Source organism: Mizuhopecten yessoensis, unplaced genomic scaffold (genome assembly GCF_002113885.1).
Source record: "Mizuhopecten yessoensis strain PY_sf001 unplaced genomic scaffold, ASM211388v2 scaffold4625, whole genome shotgun sequence".
In the NCBI taxonomy this organism is placed as follows: Eukaryota; Metazoa; Mollusca; class Bivalvia; order Pectinida; family Pectinidae; genus Mizuhopecten; species Mizuhopecten yessoensis.
This window is the reverse complement of record NW_018405640.1, coordinates 100,634-117,412: the sequence shown is the minus strand read 5'-3', so window position 1 is coordinate 117,412 and position 16,779 is coordinate 100,634. Positions and strand designations below refer to the sequence as shown.

Here is a 16,779-nt window from a genome sequence, read left to right as displayed (position 1 = left end):
GTAGGATGCCTGGCTCGTGACTGAAGGGTTGCAGGTTCGAGTCACGGTATGGTACTGTGTTGTATCTTTTAGCAAGATACTTTACTCTGCTTGTTCCAGTCTACTCAGCTGTAAATGAGTATGTGGTTGGGCAGTGCTAGAATTGTTGAATGCTAGCTGTGAGCGCCAAAATGGCAGCAACGGCTGTATGCTCCCATGGGAGTTGAGAAAGACATTGGCTGGTTGCAACGGCCCTATAACCACGAATGATAATTTGTAAACCGCTTTGAGATGACTTACCAACTAGATTGTGATAAAGTGGTATTTAAGAACCTGGAATTATTATTATTATTTTTATAAGCAAGATGGGAAATTGAATAAGTGATGAAAATATTCACAAATTTCAGACCTGTTTTCTGTGTTCTTATAGGTGTGGAGAACACAGCAAAATCCAAGATGCCAGAACGCAGAAAAATAAAGACTTCCAAACACAAGGTGGTGAGCTCCACACCAAGGAAGGGCAGTAAGGTTGTACGGGCCGAGGACGTGGAATCTGACGGCCACTTCGATGGTAGGGGCAGACAACTCTCCAGTATTACACAGTGTAGATCTTAAGCAAAACTTGACAAGTCAGATTATGTAACTGTCTGTTAGAATATAGACAAGATGTTAGTCTGAAAATTGATATGGTTAATTTAGAGGAAATGTTTACACAGAATTGATGTGTAAAATTCAGGTTTATGAAGCTTTTGGTTCAAAAGAATTTGTTTTAGTTCACAGAAACTTTTTACCGGGTTTAACTCATATGCCAAAACTCAGATAGTATTGAATTATGACTGGTTCACTATGCCAGTAATGCAAAATTGAAATTGTTTTTATTTTTATTTGGTAGGAGAGAAACATTTGTTGATAACTCCTCAGATCATTAGGAGAATAGCTGTTGGCCATTCTTAAATATGGTGTCTTATCAAAACGTATTACAGTTGTTATCATTATTATTAAATGCTTAACGGCCCATCAACACAGGATAGGTCATTAGGAACAATCAGGCCAACTCCGGCTATGACCAACATATTCAAGTAGATGCTGTTTATTATAAGCTTCACTTAAGTCTCATCTATGTAGACCGGAAATAAGTGTTTGAAAACAATATTCATTTGGCATTTCAGATTTCAACATTTTGGACACAAGTAGAGAGACATCGTACGTCCAGCCGGAGTTTGACGATGGAACTTCTCGACCAGTGTTTCAGAACAAACTTGAGAAAACAGTTGTGGAAGGTTTGTAATTTACGATTAGATGTGTTGAATATAAAGATACACAACATCATCGATTAGTCATTTTGTAACGATAGAGCCTTATTTACATTGCCTCACATGAGTCAATATCTGTCATAATTAGACAATAAATTGGCTTATAATTGACTGTTACATCTGCACAAAATGATTTTTTCCTTTTCTACCTTGAACATAAGATTTTTTTTTTGTATGTATGAATCCAAGGATATGGTAGATTTAATTCTATTAATGTATTATTGAAAGATGCCCGCACAAATAACTGATGATTTTCCAATGCTAAATAAGGGCAAATCAGTAGAGTTTTAAATATTATTCAAAGGCAATAATTTAAAATATTTGAAAGCATTTTTGTACATTGTGTCCTATTTGTTTATCTGTATTCAAAATTTTGTGACAGTATACATACTTATGTATTCTTCAAAACAATAAAAGGATTAAATAGAAATTGAAATTTTGGATCAATATATTGACCTTGTATGTGTATATAGCTTGACCTTGACTTCGTTTGGTACCTGTGCGACCTTGGATTTGCTTGTAACATTACTTGTATATTCTGTTACCAGAGGGAGCCTCTGCCCAAATGGAATGTGTTGTTGCTGGAATACCGCCACCCAAAGTCCTGTGGCTCAAGAATAACAGGCCACTCATGGCCACCGACAGATGTCGGGTCATCGTCGATGGCGACAGGAACATCCTCGAGTTTCCGCGAGCACGCTCAGACGACACAGCCGTTTACACGGCCAGAGCGATGAATGTGAATGGTTCGACCATCAGCACTGCTGAGCTGTATGTCGGGGAAGGTGAGTGATATGTCATCAGAATGTTTGAATGTTGGTGACTCAAACTTTTGGAGTCAAAACCAATGTTACTTGATTATAAATCATTTATTTCGTTATGTACAATTTTTTTCATGATCCCGTCCTATAGGTTTTGTTATTATTTTTTATTAAATCGTAAGTGAAAGGATACTATTTCAGTATTGGTAATAATTTATCCATGTTATTAACGAAATGTTTTAAATTCGCAAATGAATGCCCTCTGGAATAAACACAGAAATTAATCTCTCATGAAAATAATTGAGTTATTGTACATGAAGTTCATTTCTGTTTTTTTATTTTTTCATTTCAGTGTTAAAGCTTTAAGCTTGTGAGAGATTTTTTTTAAAAGCTGATATAATGTATTTTCTTCAAGGTTACCTCCATTTTTTTTCTGTATAAAACAGTACAGGTGATCAATACAACAGTATACATAGGTATTATACTAATTAATTGACCATCATGTATTGATCAACATCCTCCATCTAAAAATATCTTTCAAACACTAGATTATATTCAATATTGTGTGCAACAAATTGAAGGAAAAAGAGGATAAAAATATACACAAGGCCAGTTAAACTTGATTGGCTCAGGAAAAAGAGAAATGTGAGATTTTGAAACAAAAAACATTTTGTGGTTTGTAAGAAACACAACCCCACCAAAACAAAATGAATGATCCTTACGAATGCAGCACAATTTTTTCCCACTTTCTCTTTTCCAACATCTGTGAATGCAGAAGTTTTACGTCGGGGTATGTAGATTGTGACCAAAAATACCTTAACCCTACATGTACTTAATTCCAGAGTGTATATATATCTCTCCCCTCCCCCCAAGTCAATATATATTATGTTGTACTGGACATGTCTTATCAACGTTCCCTATATGTTAATGACACAGTAAGGTCAAATTTGAGTCTGTGATATTTTTCAAAATGATGAATTATTTCATGTAAATGAAATAACAATCATGCATTTACAGATATTAATCTTGAATAATAATTAATAAGTTTCTGAAAAATTGTAACATTTTGAGAGAGAAAAAAAGGAAGAAAAGGTCTGAAGAGTCGGAAATTTGACTTAGATGTCATTAACCTAAAACAATAAATAACTGAGTCTTGTAGATGTGTATTGTAAACGTTTGTGTTTTGTCACCTGACGTGTTCATGTAAGAAATATATCTCGATTCCAGTGGAGCATGATTTAAACACGTCAACATGTGTACTTAATAAATACATGTTCTAATTCATGAATTCTTTAAATCTTTAAATGCCTCAATCCTTTTCCTGTAACAGCCCTAAACTCTTTTTCAACTGACTTTATATAACTTGCGTCAAAATATTTTCCTAGAAAATCATTTTGTATCATGTAGCATAATTAAAATGCAGATATATGAGAAAAGTTTATCACTGATACCAAATTTAAATTCATATATCAAAACGTGTTATCTAGCTATTTTGGAACTAATTATTAATTCTCTAAATGTGCATTAATTTCCTAGAGAAATATCAATTGCGATGTACTCACTTGGAATTTTTGACACACAAATAATTAGAATCGCTTCGCGATCCCACAGTCAGGAAATAATATTACTGGTATAGGAGATTTATGATGATAAATGATATGTTGCCTCTCCCTGAAACATCCATCTGTCTTTGACACTGTGTGAGAAAACTATTCAGCATTGTGCATGTTGCCTTCCCTTCGGTTTCTAGCCCGACCCTCTGACCTGTTGAAGTACCGTGAGGGCATCCCTGACAATGAGTTCCGCACACCCGCCTACTTCTTCCAGATGAAGAGCTGCCAAGTGGAAGAGGGCCGGTTAGCCCGATTCGACTGCCGCGTGGTGGCCTATCCTAAACCTGATATTATCTGGTAGGTGTGGAGTGTTAGGAATTAAGGCTTAGGTGAAGATACGTCTTAACTCATTCACCCCCGAAGACACATTTGAACTCTTCCAATTCAAAAGTTGGAATAGTTCATTATGAAATTTCACGGGGTGAATGAGTTAAACCTGATAAAAGCTACAATAAGTTCTTGCATATTGCCAACACATCAAAATATCATTTTCATGATATAAATTCTGCAGATTACCTGGTTCAGTTCATGATCATTGTTATCTGTTACATGAGAAAATATGTTTGCCATGAATACAAGGTGAGCTTATTATGGAAATTCTCCTAACTACTTTATATATCTATAATCTACAAATGGCACAATTCATTATTCCTATTCATGGCAACTCCAAGTACTCCCCCAAGGAAACATTTCGTCATATTGCCTGCTTCATCAGATATCCTGCAGAAGGCATTTTCTAATGTGAAAAATGTAAAGCTCGCGGTCAATATGCAAGAAATTATGACAGAAGGTGGGGTACACATGTGTAGGAAGTGTAACATAGGGTTCAGATCCGCTTTAAGTCTGTATCATTATTTGCTTACATATGGTCTTGAGCAAGTCTAAGATGTGTTGCTGTTTGGTCAGGAGCCTGTAGACTTACTCAAGTCAATATATAAACAGAGAAATAAGTGATAACCACAGAGACTGATAAACAGGTGGAGTATTAGGTAGAGATCTGTCTTAAAACTGGTATTTTATCTAGTAGGTGTGGTTGACAAGGATGGAGAGAATGAAGAAGTGGTTAGGTGGAGGAGGAATGGATAGAAAGGGGAAAGAAGGAAAGATAAAAAGAGGATGGAAGGGGGGGGGGGGGGGGGGGGGGGGAGAGAAATGTAAGGATTTGGAGTGAAAAGGAAAGGAAAAAGTTGATGTGGAGATAAAGATGGTAGGCAGTAATGATGAGAAGAGATGATGCAGGAGAGGTAGATATATTTGGGAGATGGAAGTGAAGGAGGGATGCTAAGATATGGTGAAAAGGGAAGAGTGCATGATGATTGACATGGGAGAAAGGGGATGGGACGGGATGATACTGGTAGGCTGGGTAAAAGATGAGAAGGGATTACGGGTAAAGGTTGGAATAAGGAAGGGTAGAAACAGCAGGCAAAAATGTCTGTATTTGGGATAATAATTCATCTTTTAAAAAAAAATATCCCTCGATTTACCACCAGTAAACCAAGGTAAACCTGTGTCTGTCTGCACCAGATTGTATGTACTGTATGAGGACTTGTATACCATACTGTTGTAAAATGATGCCCATTCCTTGTTCTGTCAATTTCCAACCAAAAGATTATTACATGATCTATAATCTGATGCCCTAGCTCTTTCCATTTTCTTCCATAATAAAATTTCTGATATCGGTGTCTTGCATGCAGATGCTCATTATGACTGGGAAGTTGAACTCTGACGGGTATTGAACTTGTAGTGAATGCCCCTGACATAGGTATTCTTGAAGTTACATGGTCACTCTGCCTTTCGATATACATTGGGAACTCTTTGTTTGTCTGTATATCAAAACTGTCAGTTAAACATAGTTTCATTCGAAGATCAAATGTTCTCACGACAGGATGAAGGATGGAAAGGTGCTGACCTCTGGTGAGCGTTTCAAGCTGCTGAACTTTAACGACGAGATCTACTCATTGCTGATCCAGTCGGTGGAGACGGATGACGAGGGTCGTTACACATGCTGGGCCCACAACAAGTACGGGGAAGCCATGACAGAGGCTTACCTTAATGTGCTTGGTAAGTTATTGTGACTCATACATCTGAACCGTGTTTGATCATCGTGCCTATTCTTGTACCTACCTTTTTCCTTATAAGCACACCCCATTATTCTATACCTCAAAATTAGGTTTTAAAGCCAGTGCTTACATAAAAAAAATGTAAAAGTGCACCTTCCTGATTATAATTATGCATTAAGCTACATAGTTGGTTTGCCTTTGAGAACGATTCTCAGTCTATATAAAGAAAATGCTAATTCATTTGAGGTGTAACATGGCATTTGATTGGTTGATCAAAATAATTTGCGATGCTATAACTATGATATACTGTTCGCAAATTTCTCACTTGCATATGAAGCCCAGATGACAATTGTAAATGATACCATTGACCCCATCTGACCTCGACATGTTATGAAATTGATTATTAATGATGTCACGAACAATAGAGTGACCCCAAAAGGTCAATTAAACACAATTTACGACAGTATATATTTATTCAGACTACCAGACTGAAAATTCAGGCAGACTCTGATGGACATATTCAGGGAAGGGTTCGAGTCAAGTCTTGAAAGATAATTAAAAAATAAACTGTTATTTTCCCTTTCTTTTCTTTCAATATTTTTTCAACATGAATATCTGTTGTTTTGTTATTTATAGCACTCCATGACAACATGGATGACGATGACATGGCCCCAAAGTTTTTGACCAAATTTTACGACCAGACTGTTACGGAGGGTGTACCATGTGACCTTCAGTGTATGATTGCCGGGAAACCCCAACCGAGCGTCCAATGGATGCTGGACAATATTGAACTGCTTCCCACCCCGGATATTGACATTGTGAACCAAACTAACTTCTGTAGTCTGAAAATCAAGGAAGTCCGTAAACAACATGCTGGAAAGTATGCCTGCCTCCTGAAGAACGGACTCGGAGAGGCGAGTTGTTCTGCCGGAATCACCGTCATTGACAAGAAAATCAAGGGCGTACCAATGCTGCCTAAATTCCTGAAGAAACTGTGCGATGTAACCGCAAAGACGAACGAGGACTTCGAGCTGGAGGTTGTTGTGGTCGGGGAGCCGAAACCAAAGATCACATGGCTATACAACCACAAGCCTATTTCGGTATTAACAAATTTAATGATGAATATAGTCTTTGGAAGTCGTAAACTTCATCTTGGCCTGTGGTCGTGTCTTCTTAACAGAGGAAAATAAACAAATAATTTTACATTAAGAAATGTATAGAAAAGTTGATGTGTTAATTATTTAAGCTGGTACGATCATTAACCAAAAATCAAGGTTACAAATAGGAGGCAAAAGTTCAAAAATATTTTCGTTTGTCAGCTGGGCCAAAGTTTATGAATGTTTCTTTACTCTTTCACCAATGTAAACCATAATGGACACATCCAGATCAATGCATGGTAGAGTCTACTAGTTGCATATAGGAATGAAAGGGTTAAGGAAATTCCTTAATTCAAATTTTGCCATTAGGAAAGCATTGCTAACGTTAAGGGACATTTTTTTGATTTTATGTTTTCCCTTTAGCTTTAGCAGATGTTCCTAAAGGAAAAACTGAACTGTATGAAGTTTCTACAGTCAGAGAACATCTTGAAACTGAGGTCAACTAGACCATAACTGTGAAAATACTGAAGATGCTCTATAGAAACTGGATTCAGTAGTGGACCTAGAGGAATTTTCTATTCTTCAGAAATTCTTCTGGCCCCCAGCTTAGGAATTCACGTAAAAAAACCCATTCATTTTCCCATTTTTCATTTCACAAAATCTACCAAGTAAATTTGGAATTTGTTTACTGAAATGTTTTATTACCCCTACATGTTAAAACCATTGAAAAGTACCATTATTAACCCTTTCAACCCCATGTAACTTTAGTAAACTCTACCATGCATTGATCTGGTTGAGTCCATGATAGTCTACAGTGGTGAAAGGGTTAAGCTTGATCTTAAACTTGAACAACCAGACTAACCCCTTTATGAACAAACCAAATCTTCATGAATCGTATCCTTTTCTGACAGGGAAGTCACAGGAGAATGCGTAAGAGTCATGAGGGGGATATGTATCGCCTCACCATCAGTGATGTTCGACTAGAGGATGATGGGAAATTCACGTGTAAAGCCGCAAACTCGGAGGGCGAGGTATACTGTAGCTGTAACCTGCTGGTGAAGGAGTCGCGTATACAGTTAGAGCCGGCTGAGGAACCGAGGTACATAGAGTTATATTTACATTTGCCCCCGCGCCGTCCCATTACAACAGTGTTAGAGGCCAAGTGTAATTATATAGGCTATAATTACAACTGCTCGACTATAATTACAACTGCCAGCTGTTTCAGGTGTAGGAATATGTAAACAAACAAAATGGCCGCCTGAAATGTATTTTGAGGCGTGCAGGGCCAATGGTTTTTGTAGGAATATGTCTTAAAAAAGAAAAATATGTAAATATAAAAAATACCTGGTTGTCTGGATGTAATTATTGAGATTCAAACGCTCAGATGATTACAAGGATTTCAGTTGTGTCATTGTTAACACTTACACAGATACAGTTATTATGAGAGAGTGCACTAATTAATTCAGTGATTGATATACTGAGTTTATTGTACGTATTGGAATAAACAGGAATTTTATGCATATGGGCGATATTTAAGTAAGCAAGAGAATTTCATATTGGCATGATAGTCAGAAAAAAAACAGTCAGAAAAAAAGTTCATTCCCTTTATGATAAACACTGGCAGTACTTAATGGAGAAACTAAAATGTAGGCAATTTAAAGATGTTATTGAGAAGTCTGGCATTATATATATGTCAAAGTAGGATAAAAAATAAAAGAATCATGCCTTATAGGTACTGATATGATGTTCTCTAATTTGTTTTTCTATTTATATCAAGGAAAGAGTATATTAATTATCTTAAATCCCTTGAATAAGTGATGTAATACAAATGTGGATGTCAATGAATTGATACACATACAACCTCTGTATCTATACTGGAGTATATGTTGAGTTGTTTCCCTTTGACAGCTTTACCCAGAAGGACTTTGACGCAAGGTATGGCTGTGCGCCTACTTTCCTGAAGAAGATGGAGGATGTGACCATGCCGAGTGGGCAATCAGCCAAGTTTGAATGTCGTATCATGGGAATCCCAGAACCAAATGTCAAATGGTAGGCTTTGTTTGTTATTTCACCTAGCTTCCAATGGTAGGCTTTGTTTGTTATTTCACCTCCCAATGGTAGTCTTTGTTTGTTGTTTCACCTTCCAATGGAAGGGTTTGTTTGTTATTTCACCTTCCAATGATAGGCTTTGTTTGCTATTTCACCGTCCAATGGTAGGCTTTGTTTGCTATTTCGCCGTCCAATGGTAGGCTTTGTTTATTATTTCACCTTCCAATGGTAGTCTTTGTTTGTTGTTTCCCCTTCCAATGGAAGGCTTTGTTTGTTATTTCACCTTCCAATGATAGGCTTTGTTTGCTATTTCTCCTTCCAATGATAGGCTTTGTTTGTCATTACCCCGTCCAATAGTAGGCACTGTTTTCCATTTCATCGTCCAATGGTAGGCTTTGTTTGCTATTTCACCTTCCAATGATAGGCTTTGTTTGTCATTTCACCGTCCAATAGTAGGCACTGTTTTCCATTTCATCGTCCAATGGTAGGCTTTGTTTGTTATTTCACCGTCCAATGGTAGGCTTTGTTTTCCATTTCACCGTCCAATGGTAGGCTTTGTTTGCTATTTCGCCGTCCAATGGTAGGCTTTGTTTATTATTTCACCTTCCAATGGTAGTCTTTGTTTGTTGTTTCACCTTCCAATGGAAGGCTTTGTTTGTTATTTCACCTTCCAATGATAGGCTTTGTTTGGCATTTCACCGTCCAATAGTAGGCACTGTTTTCCATTTCATCGTCCAATGGTAGGCTTTGTTTGCTATTTCGCCGTCCAATGGTAGGCTTTGTTTATTATTTCACCGTCCAATGGTAGGCTTTGTTTGCTATTTCACCTTCCAATGATAGGCTTTGTTTGTCATTTCACCGTCCAATGGTAGGCCCTGTTTTCCATTTCATCGTCCAATGGTAGGCTTTGTTTGCTATTTCACCGTCCAATGGTAGGCTTTGTTTAATTGTTTGGGGTTGCATGGTTCTAACATGTATATTATATGATGACATTTGTCAAGAGATGACAAAAAATGAAATGGATAAAGGAAAGGATGTAAATCTTTTATATTGTAATGGTATCTGCATGTTAATTTGTTGTCTTGAACATCTTCTTTGTATACAGCAGAGAACAAGACAATTCTTTCTCTGAAATCTGCTTGGAGTTTCATCTTTAAAATAATTACTTCATATTTTTATCATTTCAATCTCTGAATTACTCCTTGTGCAGCATATCTGATGAATTCCCTACTATCTATGTTGCTGTAGCTGTTGTTTGATATTTGGGTATATGTTACCAACATCTAACAATGTAGAAGTAATATACCACTTACAATACCGTTAGGGAGGTATATTGGCATAATTGTGACCGTCAAGCTGAAGGAATATATATATAGTAGCTACAATTAGTCACGTTACATGTAAATGTTTGTCATATTCTCAATTTGTCAAAAGGCATAAGAGCAACATCTTTGATGTCTTATTTGAAATTTCTGTGATCATTTCCCCAGCATCCATATCTCTAATGATTATTCCTAATTTCTGTACTTGTGTCGTCGGGTTTAAGAACAGTATCCCAATATCCCAGGGTAAGAAGTACTGGATGTCCCAGGACTCGGTGATAATGTCCCCAGCATCCGTATCTTTTGATGATTATTCCTAATTTCTGTACTTGTGTCGTCAGGTTTAAGAACGGTGTCCCAATATCCCAGGGTAAGAAGTACTGGATGTCGCAGGACTCCGCGGGTAACTGTGGCCTACAGGTGTACGACGTGGGCGCTGGTGACGAGGGTATTTATACCTGTACACTGACCAATCCTGCTGGCGAGGTCTCCACCAACGCAAGTCTCCGCATTGGCAGTACGTAAAACAGTTTGTGATTCTATTTCTCTAAATAGTTAACAGTAGAGTGCTGTGAACAAACAGCATTTACTGTAATTGATGGATCTGTCAAATTGAAGATATTTGGGATTCAGCAGTTTTTGGATGTGATGGACAATATCTTTGATGCCTTATTTCAAATTTTCCGTGATAATGTCCCCAGTATCCTTTCGTTTGGTGATTGTTCCATACTTGTGTCGTCAAATATATGCATCTCATATATGGTTTAACATTGTATGCACGGAACATTTTTATAGGGAAAAAAAAGGTTTCTAGATAACAGAGGTTCAAGATACAAAAAGACGTAACAGTAAAACGTGCATTTACCTCCATAACATCTACAGGAGAATTTAACACTGCCAAAAAACGAATTCACACCCTTTATACACAATTATTATACATATATATAAATACCACTCTGAGTAATAAGCAGTGGTGTGTTTTCTGCCAACTTGGATTGTTGTTGCAAAAGTGTTTCCTTTGCAGATTGAAATTGCTCTTTGGGTAGCTATTATATGTACATAATTTGTTGTTCTTAGAGCCAAAAGAATCCATGGAGCGAGATTTCCCATCCAAGACCACCAAGGGCAGACGCCTCTCCCGGGAAGACATGCTTGACTGTATGTATCTCAATTTAGCTCAAATCATCATCATTTCAGAAAAAATCTCTATAAATTCCCAAATCAATAATTTTTCTGATATATGTCATACTTTGCCAAATTGCATATTGATTTTTTTTATTTTCTTTTTAAAAATTTAACACTGCCTTTTTTCGAACTTGTATGTGTTGATTCTATGATTCATCAGCTTCCCGTGCACCAACCATGTCCCGAGACGAACCAACCATAAAGAGCACACGACCAGATACAGTGCGTCTGTCGTGGGCCCCGGCTCCAACATCAGGTCTACCACAGGATGCACGTAACATACGATATTTTGTTGAGTCAAAGGCCCTACCAGACGCGGATTGGAAGATGATCGGAGATGGTATCCATAGCAACACGTATATGGCAAAGAACTTGAACCCCGATAAGGAGTACGCTTTCCGTGTTCGTGCGGGGAACCAGTTCGGTGAGAGTGACCCCACACAACCTGCTAGGCTGGAGCGCATCAAATTCGGTGGGTACTCGTGAACCTATTTAAAGGGGTATATTGAGTAGCAATGACAATTGTTTATCCAGAGTTCAAAGAAAGAAAGCTGAAAGATGACTTTATGAATGATAATTTATAGTCTCTGTCTTTTATAAAAAGGGATATATTGCTAAAAAAAACATCATAAAATAGAATGTAGAATAATAGAGGATGAAGAAATGGTTTGTTACCGTTAGTGTACAAAATACAAAAATATGTTTTTATTTGAGACAACGACAATTGTTTACACAACAACATATTTTATCTGTCCACAGATGAGAAGATAGAAAAGAAGAAAGTTCTTCTACCAGAAAGCAAGAGTAAGTATATATCTAAACTACATACATTGTAGATTCAAATGAAAGTGACGTATGTAACAACTTCTGTGGTTTTTCGACATTATTCGTCATGAAAGATATACCTATGTAATATTTTTTTTTTTTTTTTTTTTTAAATCTTAAAATTATGTTCCACTACAGTTCAACATGTGAAAAATGTATCTTTTGTGTGTAGGACCACCATCACTGCCATCGACCAGACCTGTCATAACAGATTACGGACAGGAAGCTGTTCGGTTGGCATGGAAACCAGCCCCGCCTCCTGTGACTATCAAGAAGCCCCTTCCTGTTTCGTATCGTGTGGAAGCGCAGGAGTTGCCGAGCACTGATTGGCTTCCTATGGCTAGTGGGCTGTCCACACCTAGTTATTATCTGCCACAACTACAAGATCGCCATGACTACAACATCCGTGTTCGTGCCGAAAACAAATATGGAGTCAGTGAGCCGTCCGAACCTCTTTGGCTGCCCACAGCCCGTAGTAAGTATCATTCACATAAAATATCTATTTAGGTTAAATTGTTTTTATTTCTGGAATTTACAATATATGTTACATACATACAATACATGATCAGCAACAGTTCAAAAACTAGTACTATATCTCTCTTACCTGTGGTTGCAGAACAGAAATGTCCTCAGAAAAACAACAGGTACATGAGGCAGGGACATCTGTATTGCCCGCACTTGAGAATGTAGGACAGATCCATCCCAGATATCTTTTCTCCCATCATTCAATAAATTGTCTTCCATTTGAGCTGGTCAAGATTTCTCTGTAGCCTATAAGGGTATGATTGATCTCATCCCCAATGGTTTTACAGTCAGCATGTGGAAAAGAACATCTCTTTGATGGCACAGGATAACAATGAAATATGACATCACAATTAACATTCAATTGGACAGAATGTTTGCAAATCACAATAAAAAATATTTTTTTTATAAATTTAAAAGACCTTTGTTTCCAAACATAGTATTTAAAGGATCAGAAAAAACAGAACCATCCCCTCGAGTAATGGTATGCTAGAGAAATCCCAACCCAAGGGTTGAGAGTCTTGAGTATCTAACCCTCGGATTGAAGCAAGCCTTGGGTTAGACAATCAAGAACATTCCTCTGTTATACTCTAAAGATAAGGGAAGATTCTGTCTCCCAAACCTGTGGGAGTCTTGTGTAAGTCTGCAGTCAGGTGATCAAGGCTATAGAACGTAGGATAAAGTTGTATTGTGAAAGATGAAGGGCAGCAGGATACCTCTTTATTCTATGGTCGTATTGTCACAATAAAATATATATGGTCTCTCATTTCAGTTGGGAAATGAGCGTAAGTAATTTAGTTCATGTCATTTCAGCAGTTTATATTTATGAAGGTATGTGACTATATGGACATTTAACAATCTCAGATGGGTTAATGTCAAGTCTCTCTTAATTCTCTGCCTTTTCTCAAATGTCCAGACTCTTCTATTGTCCATTTCTTCCTAATGTCCAGTCTCACTTAATGTCCAAGTCTCTCGTAATGTCCGGTCTCTTTTAATCAATATCCACTCTCTGTTAATTTGTGAACCGCTTTGAGACGACCTACGAACTAGGATGTGATAAAGCGGTATATAAGAACCTCCAATTATTATTAACTATTAATGTCAAGTCTCTCTTAATTCTCTGCCTTTTATCAAAGGTCCAGACTCTCCTTTTGTCCAGTTCATCCTAATGTCCAGTCTCATACCAAATTACTTTTGTCATTAGGCTTCCCTGGTGTACCAGTCAGGCGACCAGAAATTGTTGAGATCGAGCCAGAATGTGTGAAGCTGTCATGGGATCGTGTTGATGTCCCACCTACAGCCCTCGACGAGGAACCTCTGACATACATGATTGAAATGCAGGAACCACCGAGCCGTGACTGGCGTGAGATTGTCCAGGGTGTCCGTGAGCCAAACTACATGGTTCGTGACCTTCGACCTGGCAATGACTACAGGTTCAGGGTTCGCTCCAGGTCACTTACAGGACCTCTCAGTGAACCATCGCCTGCAACTTCTCTGTACAGAACTTTGGGTAAGCAAGCATTCTTCTTTGTGTATGTTTTATTGAGGCATTCTCTATTTCAGAATTCCATACCCAATCTCTCAAATTTTGCTTGACCAAATTTGCTGTAAGTAATGCCCCTCCTTTTTTGGGGCACATTTTGAAATGATATATATATGCCCCCATTCTTAAATACCCTCCATTCTGACCCTCTCTGGTTCACGAAATATGAGTACCTTATACACTTTATTATATAAGGCACTCACGCAGCCTTGCAATCTGACAAGACTGTTTCCAAGTGTGTTAGAGAATGATTAAACATTTTTACAAGGAGTGTGTTCAATAGTTGTCACCTTGACAACAATTGACTACAGTGTTTGTTTGTTATCTGAAAAAAGTGCCCCCTTCTGCCAATTTTTCAAGCACCCTGAACCGATTTTCCTGCAAAAATAAGGGAAGGTTGCAATATGGTGTAGTCATATTATTTCATTTTAGGCTTAATTTGTAATGCATGTGATAACAAATATCTCGAAATTCTTCTTATTCCACATATACTTAAAAAAAATACTAAAACCTATTACATTAAAATCTCTTGTGATTAGAACTTGTTAGAAATCCTTTATATATGTTCAGGATAATTTCATCACTTTTATATGAAAAATAAAGGCTAAGTTGGTTCTGAACACAAACAGGAATTAAATTTTATTTTACGAGCTTTCGAAAACGTCCATTTCCTCGAAAATTCGGTTCAGAGTCGAGACATCAGTTATTTACGCTCTTTGCTTGACAAAGGAAACAGGCATTTTTAAAAGCTTGCATATTAAGTTTTCAATTCCTGTTTGTGTTTAAAACAAATTTAGCCTTTATCCTTTATATATGTACTTAGGAGCTCTGTGATTTCGCTTCCCTTTTTCCTACTGTAACATGCCAACAGGTATTCCTGCAGCTTCTGACCACCCTGGATGTTGCTGAGCTTAGTAAGCGCATCCCAGGGTTATACTGCCTCGCTGGAAAAACTGGCTTGGCAGTAAGGCAGTATTTTTCCTTATATTTATTTCTTGGTTGCTACACAAAGTCTGTTTTGGTATCTCCCTGAACACTTGTCTTCATTTGATCTTTAAGCTGTTGCGAGGACATTAAATCGCAACAAAGCAAACAAATCCACTATACATGTATCTTATATCATTTGATACGTTTGTTTTCCTATAGCTACAACTCGAGTGCCAATCGACAGAATCCAGCTTGACGATCATGAAATTGACACCGAAGGAATTAACTTGTCCTGGAATCGGGTCAATATCCCTCCCTATCACCGTGACGATGAGCCACTCCTGTACATGGTGGAGATGATGGAACAACCAGTCGATGACTGGCGCCCAGTCGTGTCTGGTATTCCGACTCAGCGCTACCGAGTCACGGACCTTGCTCCAGATAGGGATTACAAGTTCCGTGTTAGGGCTTTGAGTTCCTACGGCATCAGTCCTCCAACATATGCCCTTCCGGTTTCGTACCGACGTCCTCTTCCGAGTAAGTGTCGCACACAATACAGACATAAATTGTTCAAAGTCTTTTTGAACATAACTTAAGTTAATCGAAGGTTTGTGTGGCACATCGGTTACTATGTCCTCCGAACAAAGTTTTTGTTTGGTGTCGTACTGGAATAAGGATGTCCGTCTGTCCATCTGTTGGTCTGTTGACAGATGTGTGTCTAGATAAAATAAATTGCCAACATTTTATATTGTTTCAATTTCATACTGTCATATTTGTTTAAATAACTGGTGCACGGTTTTGCATAACATTTCAAGACAACAAGGATCACATAATTAATTTAATTTGTTAAATACTTACACACTTTATTAAAATGCCTGTAAATCAAAATGTAATTGACGTATTGGCCCAAGCTAATCTTAATCTTTCGTGTAACTCTAAAGGAGTGGAATGTCTTACATGTAGCTTATTATGAAAAAAACATCCCCAAGAAAACCCACCTCCTAGTGCTGCTTCATCATAACAGATGACAAAAATTGGGAACATGTTTTTCTGTGTTACCTCTGTTTACCGATATTTGTCTTTGCTGATGTGTATCAAATATTACTATTAAATTTTACTGTGTATGATATTTTTGTTTGGATGGACAGCTCAGACAAACAAGTTTGTCCTGAATTTATCATCTATTATATAATTGTATTTACAGGCCCAAGTCGACCTTTACCGGACTACACTCCCAGACTGTCGTATGACGACACCGACAGCCTCGCATTGACATGGCAACCACCAACCTTGGACTCAACTCGACCACTCAGATACAGAGTTCAGATGCAAGCTCCGCCCAGTATGGACTGGCGTACAATGGCGTCGGACATTCCTGACACTCGTTACAGAATCCGTGGCCTGGGTCCAAGCCGAGACTACCTGTTCCGTGTGGTCCCCGAGACATCCTTAGGTCAACTTGAGCCTCTGCCTTCTGTGCCTCTCACTTCTCTGCCAAGTAAGCTGTTTTAGAAACTCTATTTTAACATAGTACTCTTTTTACGTATGCCCCCACCGTAAGATGGGGTGGAGGAGAGGGGGGG

The 16,779-nt window shown here is 37.9% G+C and overlaps 1 protein-coding gene across 9 annotated transcripts in view; it reads left to right on the top strand.

The window, feature by feature from the left end:
- Positions 1-16,779, top strand: part of LOC110449475 (titin-like) — a 121,712-nt gene that overhangs the window by 31,517 nt on the left and 73,416 nt on the right. For 8 of the 9 annotated variants that reach the window (XM_021496353.1, XM_021496356.1, XM_021496357.1 and 5 more), the window contains 16 exons: positions 410-550; positions 1,149-1,259; positions 1,841-2,077; positions 3,804-3,963; positions 5,552-5,727; positions 6,363-6,826; positions 7,735-7,922; positions 8,732-8,872; positions 10,536-10,711; positions 11,272-11,352; positions 11,540-11,851; positions 12,139-12,183; positions 12,377-12,679; positions 13,931-14,236; positions 15,416-15,733; positions 16,401-16,694. In XM_021496353.1, the coding sequence (XP_021352028.1) occupies positions 410-550; positions 1,149-1,259; positions 1,841-2,077; positions 3,804-3,963; positions 5,552-5,727; positions 6,363-6,826; positions 7,735-7,922; positions 8,732-8,872; positions 10,536-10,711; positions 11,272-11,352; positions 11,540-11,851; positions 12,139-12,183; positions 12,377-12,679; positions 13,931-14,236; positions 15,416-15,733; positions 16,401-16,694 (3,453 nt within the window). Of the gene's footprint in view, positions 1-409; positions 551-1,148; positions 1,260-1,840; positions 2,078-3,803; positions 3,964-5,551; positions 5,728-6,362; positions 6,827-7,734; positions 7,923-8,731; positions 8,873-10,535; positions 10,712-11,271; positions 11,353-11,539; positions 11,852-12,138; positions 12,184-12,376; positions 12,680-13,930; positions 14,237-15,415; positions 15,734-16,400; positions 16,695-16,779 lie in introns of those variants that run through there. The other variant, XM_021496360.1, reaches the window with a different exon arrangement.